At 37.3% G+C, this 15,663-nt stretch overlaps 1 protein-coding gene across 5 annotated transcripts in view; it reads left to right on the top strand.

Annotated features, from left to right (window-relative positions):
* Positions 1-15,663, top strand: part of ERCC6L2 (ERCC excision repair 6 like 2) — a 157,408-nt gene that overhangs the window by 90,498 nt on the left and 51,247 nt on the right. For 4 of the 5 annotated variants that reach the window (XM_053656179.1, XM_053656180.1, XM_053656181.1 and 1 more), the window contains 2 exons: positions 1,559-1,642; positions 7,040-7,139. In XM_053656179.1, coding sequence (XP_053512154.1) covers positions 1,559-1,642; positions 7,040-7,139 — 184 coding nt within the window. The remainder of the gene's footprint in view (positions 1-1,558; positions 1,643-7,039; positions 7,140-15,663) is intronic. The other variant, XM_037141005.2, reaches the window with a different exon arrangement.

Here is a 15,663-nt window from a genome sequence, read left to right as displayed (position 1 = left end):
ATTTCACTTGACAATAGCATCCAATAAAAAGAAGAATCACTTAGGAATAAATTTGACAAAAGAAGCAAAAGACTTGTACACTGAAAACTAAAAAACATTGCTGAAAGAAATTAAAGAAGACACAAATAAACAGAAAAATATCCTGTATTCATGAATTGGAAGACTTACTGTTAAGGTGTCAATACTTATCAAAACTATCTACAAGTTCACTGCAGTCCCTACCATGAAATATTTTGCAGAGATAGAAGTAAAGGTTTTAAGAAACAACTATGATGAACAATTGTATGCCAGTATATTGGATAGTCTATGAAATGGAGAAATTCCTAGGAACATACAACCTACCAAGACTGAATTATGAATAGAAAAATCTTCGTAGACCTACTTTGACTACTGACATTGAATCAGTAATCAAAAGCCTCCCAATAGCCCTGGGCAGCTCAGTTGGTTAGAGCATCATTCTCATACACCAAGGTTGCAGTTTCCTTCCCAGGTCATGCAAGAATCAACCAGTGAATGCACATATAAGTGGAACAACAAATTGATTCTATCTCTTCCCATCTACCCCTCTGCCTATCTCTCCCTCTTTCTCTCCTCCCTTCCTCTTTCTTTAAAATCAGTCAAGCCATCAGTTTTAAAAAAGAAACCTCCCAATAAGCAAAGGACTTGGACCACATGGCTTCACTGGTGACTGCCATGGAACACTCAAGAATTAAAACCAGTTGTTCTCAAACTCTTCAAAAATATTAAAGAGGAGGGAACACTTCCTAACTTAATTGGTAAAGTCAGCATTATTCTGTTACCAAAACCAGGCAAAAATACTACAGAAAAATAACAACAACAACAATAATAATAATGAACTATCAACCATTATTTTTATGAGTAGTTATATAAAATCCTTAATAAAATACCAGCAAGCTGAATTAAGTAACATGTTAAAGCAATGATACATTATAACCAAGTTAGATTTATTCCTGAAATGCTAGGATGGTTCAACATTTTATTAAGTCAATCAGTGAAATACATCACATTAACATGATCATCTCAATTGATGCAGAGAAGGTTTTGACAAAATTCAACACCCTTTCATGGTAAAAGCACTTAACAAACCATATATAAAAGGAAACTACCTCACCATAATAAAGGCCATTTATGGAGAACCCCAGCTCACTGGTGAAAGATTAAAAGTTTTTCCTCTGAGAACAGCAATAAGGAAACAATTCCTGTTTTCACCACAAATAAAAAAATAGGATTGCACTAATATGAGGTACCTAGGCTTGTCATATTTATAGAGACAGAAAGAATAAATGTTACTAAGGGTTTGGTGTGGGAATAGAAAGTATTGTTTCTATCATTTAATAGGTACTATTTTTCAGTTGAGGGAGATAAAAAAGTTCTGTAAATAAATAGTAATGGTGGTTACACAGTAATGTCATGGTACTTAATGTCCCTGAGCTGTACATTTAAAAGTAGTTAGGAATTTCTAGTCAAGATAGCAGCATAGGTAAACTTGATACTCACCTTCTCCCACAATCACATGAAAATTACAACCAAATTACAGAATACCCATCATTCAGAACCACCAGATATCAAGCAGAATGAAGTCCTACAACTACAAATTAAAGAGGAAACCACATCAAGACAGGTGTGTATGGGGGTGGGGGGCAACGGGGAGATGTGGAATGGGCTGGTCCCACACCCAGAGGGATAAAAATCCAGAGGAATAGCTCAGCTGTGGAGGTCCCCATGAGAAGCAAGGGGTCACAGTTCTACACCAGGTCCCCAAGCCAGAGTTCTAGTACCAGGAAGGGAAGTCCCCATAACTTCTGGCTGTGAAAACTAGTGGGGATTGAGGCTGAGGAAGATAGAAACTTGTGAAATCCCAGGCAGTTCTTCTTAAAGGGGGCCATGCAGGGACTTATTCAGACTCGCTCCTGCTGAATTCCAGCATGGGGGCAGTATCTTGAATCTTGAAAGGCACCAGGGATATGCCAGGAGGAACTGAATTGTTTAGTATCAGGGCAAGAGCTAGGACAGCTTTCTCCCAGACAGAAGTGCTAGCAGAGGCAATTGTTCCTTTGCTGAGCCCTCCCCGAAAAGACTGGCAGGTGGGCACCATATCTGAGTCTCCATCAACCTAGCTCACAATCTTTACCGCACCCTGGTGATTCCCTGCAGCCCCACCCCACACAACTTTGAGGCCCACCCAAGCTGTTTTCCAGTGGCTTTTCCATACAAATTTCTTGTCCTGACTCATGTTTCAGATTTTCCTAAATTCTCTCAAAAAACATGCATCTGGCCTCAGTGAGCCCCACACCTCCTGCTAGGTGGCCTTAGGCCTAGCACTAGCAAGCATCTGGCCTTGGTGCACAGATTGGTTTTGCCTAGGCACCTCCAAGCCCAGCACAGGTAGATGCCATCTGCAGATTGCTCTGTAGCTTATGCCAGTGGCTCCACACAAAACACAGGCAGTAGCTGACCTTGGCCTGTACCTCCTGGGAAGCTCTAAAGCCAGTGCACATCATGGACAGCTTCAGGCCAATCTGAACACTACCACCTAACCATCTCAATAAGAGACTCACTCAAGGGGCAGACTAAGTGCGCAACAGAGCCCTGCTGAACTAAGTCCTGCTTTGTGAAGTGGGCCACTGCACAGCTGATCCTTGACAGTGGTCGTACCTCATCCTTGAGCTGATCGGCCTGAGTCAGTCCTTCCCATTGACATGCCAACAGCAATCAAGGCTCAGCTACAAGAGGAAGGTGTACACAGCCCATGTGGTAGGCACATCTCAAGTACACAGCTTGGGAGGATAGGGGGTGCTATGCCACTGGACTCTACAGGACATCTATTATGTTAGGCCAGACTTTACCAAACATGGGATATGTAGCAGCTCTACCTAATACATAGGAGCAAATACAGAGAGGCTGCCAAAATGAGACAAAGAAACATAACCTAAATGAAAGAACAGAACAAAACTCCAGAAAAAGAACTAAACAAAATGGAGACAGGCAATCTACCAAATGCAGAATTTAAAACACTAGTTGTAAAGATGCTCAGTGAACTTAGTGAGCACCTCAGCAGCATAAAAAAGAACCAGTTAGAAATGAAGCATACACTAATCGAAATAAAGAATAACTTACAGGTAGTCAACAGTAGAGTAGATGAAGTCAAGAATCAAATCAGTGATTTGGAATATAAGGAAGCAAGAGCAGTCAATTGGAACAACAAGAAGAAAAAAGTATTAGAAAAATGAGGATAGTGCAAAGAGCCTCTGGGACATTTCAGACACACCAACAATTGCATCATAGAGGTGCCAAAAGAAGAGAGAAGGCAAAAAGTTGGAAACCTATTTGAAAAGTAATGACAAAAAACTTCCCTAACTTGGTGAAGGAGATAGACATACAAGTCCAGGAAGCACAGAGAATCCCAAACAAGATGAACCCAAAGAAGCCCACACCAAGACACATTATAATTAAAATGCCCAAGGTTAAAGACAGCGAGAATCTTAAAAGTAGCAAAAGAAAAGCAGAGCACTTCAAGGGAGCTCCTATAAGACTGTCAGATGATTTCTCAACAGAAACTTTGCAGGCCAAAAGGGATTGGCAAGAAATATTCGAAGTGTTGAGAAGCACAAGTAAGATTACTCTACCTGGAAAAACTATCATTTAGAATTGAAGGCCAGATAAAGAGCTTCCTGGACAAGGAAGAGCTAAAGGAGTTCATCACCACCAAACCAGTATTATATGAAATGTTTTAAGAGTTTTCTTTAAGGAGAAAATATTAAAAAATATGAACAATCAAATGGCAGTAAGTGCATATCTATCAATTATTGAATCTAAAAACAAACCAACAATCAGAGTAGAAGCAGAATCATAGATACAGAGAACATTTTGGTGATTACCAGATGGGGAGAGGGTTGGGAGAATAGATAAAAAAGGTGAAGAGATCAAAAAGTGCAAATTGGTTGTTACAGAATAGTCATGGGGATGTAAAGTACAGACAGCATAGGGGATATAGTCAATAATAGTCTAATAACTATGTATGGTGTCAGATGGGTATGAGATTTGTCAGGATGATCACTTACTAAGTTCTGTAATGTCTAATCACTGGGGTGTACACCTGAAACTAATATAGTGATGTATGTCCTCTGTAATTGAAAGTCAAAATATTTTAAAATAATAAAAATAAAAGCTTCGTGCCTTCAAAAATGGTTAAAATGATTAAATTTTGTTATGACTATTTTATAACAGTGAAAAAATGAGGAAATAAGAGAAAAACTGATTACTTAGAAATAAATAACAATGAAATTACTACGAATCAATGTTTAAGTTCTGTTGCTAATTTGGAGTTTTAAATTTATTTCTTAAAAAAGAAAGACAGAATGTAAGTGAAAGAAGGATATCATTTAGAAAAATAGAAAAATAAAAAACCTAAGGAAAATAGAGAAAATTTTATAAATTATTAAGTTATTAAAATAAAAGAAAAACATAACAAATCAAATTTTTACATTATTCATTTTTTAAAAAGAGTAAAATAGACAGACTTTTAAAAATCTAATCAGGGGGGAAAAGGCAAATATACAGGAAAGCTTAAGAGGTAGAAAGACCAAATAAGCATTAAGAATATTTATTTATAATGTCTTATGTTTTCTAGATGTAAATGATTTAGATTGGCTAAAAATGATGTGAGAAAATATTTAGATAATTTCAGAAGAAATTGAAAGTAGAATCAAAGATGTACTACTTTGTGAAGGACTACTTATTCCCAGTTGTTTTCGTGGGGGTTTTTTAATGGAAATATTTCATTTATTTTTCAATGCTATACAGATAAATATCAAAAATATTTAATGACCACTTTGTATTTATTACATGTCATGTTAGGTATATGTCACAGCAGATCAGATATGAATTTATTTTGTTTTCATAGAAACTTAAATTATCCATTACTATTTGCTTAATAGATGTAATTCAGCTTATAATATACCTTGTTATTAATATCACCCCAGTTATAATACCCTTAATACTGTGCTGGATGCAAAGCAAAGCAAGTTACCCTGTTTTTGTTTTTAATGGCAGTAAAAATAGGGATGAATAAATAACAGGAAAATATTGCACTGTAAGTCAGGAATTGTTCTGTTCTCATTTGATTATCTCATTTAATACAATATCCTTATAGGCTAAGAGGAAATAGTGTAAATTATTAACTTAGTAAAATAAAAGCAAAAACATTAAGTAATTTGCTCATGTTCCCAGCCAAGATTGGCAGGGTCAGGATCTGAATCCACATATTCTTAACACAGAGCCTGCATCTAATCTGCCTCTCACCACTGACAGCTGTCATGTAAAATGGTCACTGAAAACCACAGAAAATTCTCCATTTTTCTTTGTCTTATGATGTTTGTTGTAATTTTGTTCTTCTTCATGTAGGCCATCAAGACCTATATGATGCAGTATCTTATTTATGGCAGCATTCCCTTCAAGTGCAGTGCTGCGGTACACGATGGAAGTTGGCAATAAACTAAAGCAGCAGCTTTCCTCTTCTCTCCCCTCCCCTTTCACTGACTCTGTTAGGAAGAAACAAGAGAAGAAATTAAGTTGTTGATCTGCATACCATGTAACAGTCCCTCAACACTTGTCTCCACATGGTAAAAGACTCATCATGTTACATATCCCTCCTGCTTTATTTACCAAGAAATTGGTGAAACATAAATCCAGAGAAACGTGTACAAGGCTTTTGTCTGTAAAGATTAAAAAATATGTATTCTAACAGAATCTATCCCATTCACCAAACAATTGGGTGACTATACATTCAAAAGACTTTCCTTAATCCATTTTTAATTTTTTTAGACCCCAAATCCACTGTGGGAGAGAAAGGGATTATAAGCACCTCTGTTGGAGGCTGCAGGATGGAAATGGCAGTGCAGTAACTTACCACTCTCCGTGCTGTGTCACCAGAGCTCCCATTCTCCTGTGAGAGTATGAGCTTGGTGGAACTCCATGATACCCTCTTCTAAAGCCCTTCTCTGTGAGGAGGAATGGGTGAAGGAGGCAGAAGGAGCACCAACTATAATAACACAGAGTAACTTTACAAGGTCAAAATTAAATGTCCCCCAAATTGTAACATTTTCCAGCATGAGGCAGTATGGCCTTGCCCTAGATCCCCCTGGTGACTGTAACAGGTATTTAGAAGCAGGTGACCTCATTCTGAGCATCCAATAAAGCCTCCACCTGGGAGAAGCTCAGCAACTAAAACCATAGTTAACCAGTGTCATGAGTCAGGTTAGAGTTTTAATTAGTACTGTGGTTCCTATCAAAGCACCTGGGGTACTAGTCAACTAAGTGATTCAGTCACAGTGCCCCTGGAAATCTCTGTGGATGAGGACTATAAACCTGCACTTCAATAGGCTTAGTAGTTGATTAACTGCTTTTCCACAGTTTTTTAAAAAACAACTTCACTGATGTATAATTAATACATAATAAACTGCACATGTTTGAAATGCACAGTTAATAAGTGTTGATATATGTTTACAAATGGGAAGCCATCACCACAGTAAAAGTAGTGAATAATATCCATCACCTCCCAAGTTTTCCTTGTGCTAGTTTGTAATCCATCTCTCCTGCTCCTTCCCTGGTCACTGTTCCCAACAACCACTGATCTGCTTCTATCACTATGGATTACTTCGCTTTTTTGAGAGTTTTATATAAATGAAATCATTTGGGAACATTCATAAGCTTAAGCTTAAAACTACCATAAAGGAAAATCTGAGTTTAAGAAAAGTTTTTGGACAATGGAAGGTGATGTTTGTAACAAAAATGAACAAGATATATATATTTTTCTGTAATGCTTTTCTCCTTCATGAGTGAACTTTTTATATGGGTTACTATTTTGCATTATTACTAAATAGTATAGCATATCTAAACATAATTTATTTTAAAAATTAAAATTTTACTAATGTTCCATTTTTATGTCCAAAAGATACTGCCTAAACCCAAAGTTGTTTCACTTGTTTTTTGTTTGCTTTTGTTTTTAATCTTTCTGCAGAGCATACAGGATTGGGCAGTGCAGGGATGTCAAAGTGTTTAGGCTGATATCTTTGGGAACTGTGGAGGAGATCATGTACTTACGACAGGTGTACAAGCAGGTAAATATATTTCCCTTCTAATTAAAAGGTAAACATTTGCCTGTTTTCAAAAATTAGGAACAAATTTTTGTAAAAATATATTTTAATTATATTCTAACTGCAATATGGCATTTAATAAGATTATGAAATATACTCTAGAATATACTTCTGTAAAACATTTTTAGGTTCATTGAATTTTAGAGCTGAAAGTTTCTTAGAGCAGTACTTCTTAAACTTTAAGGTGCGCATGAATCAACTAGGGATCTTTAAAATATATCCTGGCTGGTGTAGCTCAGTGGATTGAGCGCAGGCTGTGAACCAAAGGGTCAAGGTTTGATTCCCAGTCAGAGCACATGCCTGGGTTGCGGGCCAGGTCCCCAATGGGGGCCATGTGAGAGGCAACCACACGTTGATGTTTCTCTCCCTCTCTGTATCCTTCCCTTTCCCTCTCTCTAAAAGGAAATTTTAAAAAACTAAAATATTTAAAAATAAAATAATAAAATAAAATATAGATTCTGTCCTGGCTGCATGGCTCAGTTGGTTGGAGCATCGTCCCATGTACGAAAAGGTTATGGGTTCGATTCCCAGACAGGACACATACCTAGGTTGCCAGTTTAATCTGCAGTTGGGATATGTACAGGAGGCAAACCATCCATGTTTCTCTCTCACATCAATGTTCCTCCCTCTCCCTCTCTCTCTAAATTAATGAACATATCCTTGGATGAAGATTAAAAAAAACAATACACATTCTGATTTAGTAGATTTGGGTGGAGCCCAAGATTCTGCATTTTTAACAAGCTTCAAGGAGTGCCAAACAGTACTAGTCTGTAGACCACAATTAGAATAGCAAGGTCACTGTTTCCCAGTCTGTGGGCCAAACACAACATTATACCACCGATGGGATCCGGGTTCACTGAGACATTGATCCCACAACTCAGAGCAGCCACATTATCTAAGCCGGCATCCAACCTTGAGTAACATCCTCTGTTTACTCCAGGTAGATGTTACCATTTTTTATGTGTTCCATGACATAAAGAAGAGCAAGGAGAATGCCTTACAGGTAGCTAAAGCCACCATTTCAAAGCTGCCCCAGTAAATAGAATTACGGGAATCAAGTGCAAGTGCCCTACTGTGCTGGTAGTGTTAGCATTCATCTAAAATTGCATTAACTCTTTAGTATCCTTAGGGTATCAATTACTATTCCATTTCTGCTTCTAAATAAAGTTTATTTAGTTTAGAACTGCTGACTTGAGAAGATCTGGAATGAGGTTCAAGTTTAATTATAAATGTTAAATTTGAATTACTCCCTATATATTGAGTTGGCATCTCTTTAAGAGCAAACATCTGCCACATGTGGTGGTAGTTAACCTAAGAATGATCCAATCTTAAATTAATGCTGTTTTCTTAATTCTAAAAATAGAATTGTACACAGCAGTTTTTGTTTTTTCTTGAAGCATTTAGCTCTGTAAGAAGCCTTTCATCTTTTTGTTCCTTGGTATAACAAACTACTTAAAAATTACTTCTTTAGACATATTTAACCAATCTTGGAAAAAATAGGATATTATTTTTTCAACTTAGGAGCAGTTCTTTAGAATAGTATCTTAGCCTATCACAAGTAAGAGTTTTTCCTCAATCATGTAATTTATCTCAGTCCCATTACTATATATACAGAGTGGGGGAAAGTAGGTTTATAGTTATCGTATGGAAAATAATACAATAATTAATAAATAATAACACAAGAGTAAACTCTGTTTTGTGTACTCACAACTGCAACCTACTTTTGTTCTACCCTGTGTATACTTTTCAATTAGTCATCTCACTCTATAGTAAAATAATGACCTGTTGTATAATGTATATTATATAATATATAATAAAAAGGCCTCAGAAGATGATGGTAATTTAAGTTTTCAGAACTTTGTAGTATCTAGTTACTTATTAAAATACTTCTTAAATATGAGTTATTTGGGAAAGATTCAGCCATACAACTTGGTAGGCACAAATAAAGATAAGTCATGTGAGGAAAAGATATTAAATGTGGTTTAAAGATTGATTTTAGTTTGAACCAAGAATACGTGTGTTGTGCACACTCTAGCCTCCCAAGTGTTTCTCAGATCTTTGGGGGAAAATAAACATCTAAAAATGACATTTAGGGAAAAGAACTATAAAAATATTGGGAACCAAGAAGAATTTTCTATGTGATCCAGAAATTATAAGGAACCCTCAAAGACAAAAAACAATCGGGATCTGATTAGAGGAAGAAACTAAGCTAAACTCAGGAAAAGGATACTGAAAAAGGTAGGTGTTACTTCTGAATAGTCTAAGGCTAGAGTTACCAGATACTAAAAAAAATAAGAGGGGGGGGGTAACTGTGGTACTCATTCTTTAGGATATCATTGGGAACTAACAAGGTGATTTAACACTTAACAATATTATCCCACTGTACCACAAGACAGCCATCAGCCCTGGCTGGTGTAGCTCAGTGGATTGAGCGTGGGCCTGTGAACCAAAGGATCGCGGTTCGATTCCCAGTCAGGGCACGTGCCTGGGTTGCAGGCCAGTTCCCAGCAGGGAATGCACGAGAGGCAACCATACATTAATATTTCTCTCCCTGTCTGCTTCCCTCCCCCCTCTAAAAATAAATAAATAAAATCTTTTTTAAAAAGTTTTTTAAAAAAGACAGCCATCAGAGGTATATGCGCTCAAGAGGAACAAAAATTAGAAGTATTGGAAGCAAAGAAGCAAGACAGAGCTCCAAATTTTTGCTGGAATCAAAAAGAAAGTTCTTTCTATTGCTCAGAAGATGAAGTACTTGCAGATCCCACACTTCAGTGGGCTGAGATAAACATGTAAGATATTTACGCAACAAAAAATAATTATTTAATGATTTAGGAAAATAAACACTGAAAATGGCACTCAAAGATAATCAGGTTCTAATCCCTAGAACCTGTATGTGTTGCTTTATATAGGAAAAAGTTGTCTTTGTATCAGCAGCTGGCAGAACAGGTGGACTGACATTTGTGTACAGGATTATAGGATTGAGACAGACCGCACAACCCAGGGTTCCAGCACAAGGAAATAAAGCCTCAAAACCTCTGATTGAAAAAACCTTTGAGGGTTGAGGTGACAGGAAAAACTCCCAGCCTCACAGGAGAAAGTTTGTTGGAGAGACCCGCAGAGTTCTAGAACGTACACAAACCAACCCACCCAGGAATCAGCACCCACAGGGCCCAATGTAGTTGCAGGTAGGGGAGGAAGTGACTGCAAGCCAGCTGAGAAGTGACTGAGCAAGTGGCGTTGTTCCTTCTCGGGCCCCTCTCCCACATCAGCATCACAATGTAGTAATGTGGGTTGTCCCACCCTGGTGAATACTTAAGGCTCCACCACTTACTATGTAACAGGTACACCAAGACAAAAGAAATATGGCCCAAACGAAAAAACAAATCAAAATTTCAGAAAAAGAACTGACAAGCAGATAGCCTATCAGATGCAGAGTTCAAAACACTGGTAATCAGGATGCCCACAGAAATGGTTGAGTATGAACACAAAATAGAGGAAGAAGTGAAGGTTATGAAAAGTAAAATAAAGGAAAATGAACAGGGAACCAACAGTGAAGGGAAGGAAACCAGGACTCAGATCAATGGTTTGGAGCAGAAGGAAGAAATAAATGAGAATAGGCTTAGGAACCTCTGGGACAACTTTAAACATTTGAACATCTGAATGACAGGGGTACCAGAAGGAGAAGAGGAAGAGCAACAAATTGAAAGCATAATGAAGGAGAACTTCCTCAATCTGGCAAAGGAATAGACTTCCAGGAAGTCCAGGAAGCTCAGGGAGTCAGAGAGTCCCAAAGAAGTTGGATCCAAGGAGGAACACTCCAAGGCACATCATAATTACATTACCCAAGATGAAAGATAAGGAGAGAATCTTAAAAGCAGCAAGTGGAAAGGAGACAGTTACCAAGGAATTCCCATAGGACTATCAGCTGATTTCTGAAAAGAATCCTTGCAAGCAAGAATGGGCTCTGTATAGAAGTATCTGAAGTCAGGAAAGGCAAGGACCTATATTCAACATTACTCTATCCAGCAAAGCTTTCATTTAGCATGGAAGGGCAGATAAAGTGCTTCCCAGGTAAGGTTAAAGGAGTTCATCATCACCAAGCCCTTATTATATGAAATGTTAAAGGGACTTATCTAACAAAATGAAGAAGATAAAATAAATATAAATAGTCAAATGACAGCCCTGGCTGGTGTAGCTCAGTGGATTGAGCGCTGGCCTGCGAACCAGACAATCGCGGTTCAATTCCCAGTAAGGGCACATGCCTGGGTTGCAGACCAGTTCCCTGCAGGCCAGTTCCCAGCAGGGGACGCACAAAAGGCAACCATACATTGATGTTTCTCTCCCTCTCTCCTTCCCTTCTCCTCTGAAGATAAATAAATAAAAAGAAAATCCTTAAAAAAAAAATAGTCAAATGACAATAAACTCACAACTATCAACAACCAAGCCTAAAAAAAACAAAAACAAACTAAGCAAACAACTAGAACAGGAACAGAATTACAGACATGGAGATCACATGGAGGGTTATCAGTAGGGAAGAGGAGGAGGGGGAAGGGGAAAGGTACAGGGAATAAGAAGCATAAATGGTAGGTACAAAATAGACAGGAAGAGGTTTAGAATAGTATGGGAAATGGAGAAGCCAAACTATGTGTGGGCACATGAACTAAGGGGGTGGGGAATAATGGTGAGAGAGGGTACAAGGTAGAGGAAAATAAAGCGGAGAAAGAATGAGACAACGTGTAATAGCATAATCAATACAATATATTTTTTAAAGTGTCTTTGCAGATAAGATTAAATTAATGATTTTGAGAAGGGGGAGATTAGTGTGGAATGTCCAGGTAGAGCCTAAATCACAAGTGGCCTTAAAGAAGCAAAGGGAAATCTGACACGGGAAGAGAAGGCAGTGAGACCACAGAGGCAGAGATTGAAGTGATGTAGTTTTAAACTGAGGAATGCTGGCAGCTACCAGAAGCTACGGAGGTGAGGAATGCTTTCTCCCCTAGTTCATTTGGAGAAAGTACAGCCCTGCCAAACCTTGATGTCAGCCCAGTGACACTGATTTCAGACTTCTGACCTGAGGCTGTTAGAATAGATTTCTGCTTTTTTAACCCACCAAGTTTATGATAATATTACAGGAGCCATAGAAACTAATATAGGCACTCAAAATTAGACTTTGCCTCAGAGGAAAAGAGAATTAATAGATTATGAAAGAAATATACTAATATATTCAAATGGTAAGTAAGGTTGCAGGAGCCTGGAAACAAGAACAGAGTACTTGGAGAAATAACCCATTACAAACCGTGTAAATGAAAGACTCCAAAGATAGGCTGAGTAGCAAAAGCAAAGTTTTTATCTAAAAGAAAGACCCAAGCAATTCTACATTACAGAGCAAAGACAGATACAACACATGGAAGAAAAGTTACAGGAAATGAAAGCTATATGTAGAAGTTCCAGTATCAGCCTTTTAAAAACATTTTTTTAATTTTTTTTTAATTTTAAAAAATTTATTAAAAAACATTTAAAGACTTTGCATTCAATATTATTTTACTTTCAGTTGTACGCCACACTGGTTAGCCACCATCATCAGTCTTATAGCTGAAGAAGAGAACAGAAGGAACCAAAGGGGGAAAGCCCCAAATAAAAGAAACATGTAAAAAGACTCAGCAAGTGCTGAATGGGATGAATGAAAATAGATCTACACTTAACACTATCTTTCTATAATTGAAGAACATCAAGATAAAGTAAAAATCCTGAAAATTTTCTGAGATAAGCTTTCTTAAGAGAAAAAATTATCTACAATAGTAATAGATTTAGATGGATACCTTAAACTTTTTTTTAGTCCTCACCAAAGGATGTTTATTGATTTTAGAGTGAGAGAAGGAGGGAAAAACATTGATGTGAGAGAGAAACATTGATCAGGTGCCTCTCATCCACACCCCAACTGGGGATCGAACCTGCAACCTAGGTATGTGTCCTGACCAGGAATCTACCCCACAACCCTTTGGTGTCTGGGATGATGCTCTAACCAACTGAGCCACCTGGCCAGGGCAACATGTAACTTCTTATTAATGATACTTGATACTTAGGAACAATCACTTCAAATAAGGAGAAATAATACCTTGTATTGTCAAAGAAAGTGAATTATTAATTCAAAACTTTCCCTAAAGATTCTAGCCCAGGTGACTTTAGCAGTGAATTTTATCAAACATCTAATACTCTTTTTGGAAACAGAAGAGGAGGGAACACTTACAACTTACTTTAGAAAAGATAGATGAATCCTGATACCAAAACTTGACAAAGACATTTTAAGGACAGAAAGTTACAGGCCAGTATCTCTCATAAACATAAATGTAAAAATGTCTAACAAAGCCTTGGTTAGAAGTTGAATTGTGCCCTTCCCTCCCAACCCCCCAAAAAGGATATGTTAAAGTTCCAACCTCTGGTACCTGGAATGGGATCTTTTTTAGAAGTAGGATCTTTGCAGATATAATCAAGTTATGGTAAGGTCACACTGGAATTGGGTGGGCTCTAATCCATTGACTGATGTCTTTATAAGAAAAGGAAAACTTAGACACAGAAGGAGAATGCCATGTGGCAAGAGAGGCAAAGATTGGAGTGGTGCAGCTGCAAGCCAAAGAACACCAAGGATTGCCAGCCACCATGAGAAGCTGGGAGAGTAAGGAAAGGATCTTTCCTTAGAACCTTCAGAGAGAGCATGGCCCTGCCAACACCCTGATTGCAGATTTGTAGCTTCCAGAACTGTGAGAGAGTAAATTCCTGTTGTTTTGGGGCGTGTGGGTTGTGGTACTTTGTTGGAGCAGCCTTAGGAAACTAATGCAGCCTCTAATGTATTGTAAATTTGACTACATTTCTATATGAAACTTCTGTATGATAAAGGAACTATAAGCAAACTTAAAAGTGAGACTAGGGGGAAATATTTGCATATATATATATATTACCAAGGATTAACATTTACCATATATAAAGAACTACAAGACAATAGAAAAGTTATGATTAGGTATTTCACTGAAGAAAAAATACAAATAGTTATCACCTATATGAAAAGATGCTTAACCACAGTTATAATCTAGAAATACAAAATAAGATTGTGTTCTGTACTTTCTACCAAAGGCTTTTTGTTTTCTTATGTGAGGTTTTTGTTTATTTTCTTTAGAGAAATTGGGAGATTGGTGCTGTTCATTGTTAATGGTTATATTGTGAAGAGGCATTCATATCTTGTTTTTGAGAATACAACTTTATACATTTATTTTAGAGGCTAATCTAACAGTATTTTAAAACACATAGCACCTTTTTCCTATCTACCTGACAGTAACACTCTCACATATAAACAGCAAAGGATGATTAGGATTTATATTCACTGTTGTTAGTATTTGCTTTAAAAAATGAAAAATAAACAGCCTAAGTGCCCAATAGTAACAGAATAAGAGCACAAAATCTTGTATACCCATATTATGGAATACTCTGCAACAACAACAAAAATTGTAGTAAGAGCAAATGTGCCAGTGTGGCAAGATCTCTAAGACATTTTTAAGGTGGCAAAAAAAGCATGTTGCAGAACATGTGATCAGTTGTGTTTATGCATAAAACTATTCAATATTTCTATTTGTATATACCAAGAGCATTAAAAGAGATCTAGAAAGGTACACCTTATCATCTCACTGTTAGCTACGCTGATATGGGATGATCTTGTTGGAGTAATGCATGCAGATATTTTATACTTTATAAAAATGAAAACATCACCTACACAGCAACTTTACTCCTCCAGGTTTGGAACATTGAGTGTAATCTACAGTTTGGCATTCAGAAATTCATCTTTTGTATTATATTATTTGTTTAGTTTGGATTTACAGAAGAGTTGCAAGAACAGCACAAACAACTCCCAATGAACTTCACCCAAATTTCCCAGTTGTTATCATTTTGCTCCATTTGCTTTCTCTTCCTCTCAGTTATGATGTTTATTCTTTTTATGAACCATTTGAAAGAAAGTTGCAGGTGTATCAACTCCAAATTGTCTAGTTTGTATTTCCTCAAAACGAGAACACTCTATTTATGTATACATATAAGCATAGTTTTAGGCATTATAAACACTCAATTCTGCAACTTGCTGCCCCCACTCCCCACCACTGTCCTCTCAAAAATTCAGTTATCCAATTCAAGAAACTAACTGATACGTTACCTATAATCCATAGAACCCACTCACATTTCCCCAAATTGCCTGGGAATGTTTTCTTTTTACTGGTTCAGTATCCAGTTACAAAATCATAGTTACATTTCTTTTTGTGTCTTGTCAGTTTTCTAACACCTGCAATAAGGTTTTTTAGTCTTGCATGATCATGATAGTTTTAAAGAATAAATCCACTGATGTTTTCTCATGTTCAGGCTTAAGCCGAGAAGCCTCAGCATGAATAAGCATGAAACAGTGCAGTGTTCTGCTCATTGCATTGGTCAGGAAGCACATGATGGTGCCCTG

This window comes from Artibeus jamaicensis, unplaced genomic scaffold, assembly GCF_021234435.1.
Source record: "Artibeus jamaicensis isolate MK-2021 breed Jamaican fruit bat unplaced genomic scaffold, CSHL_Jam_final scaffold_1964, whole genome shotgun sequence".
Lineage (NCBI taxonomy): Eukaryota > Metazoa > Chordata > Mammalia > Chiroptera > Phyllostomidae > Artibeus > Artibeus jamaicensis.
This window is presented reverse-complemented; position numbering and strand designations above follow the sequence as displayed.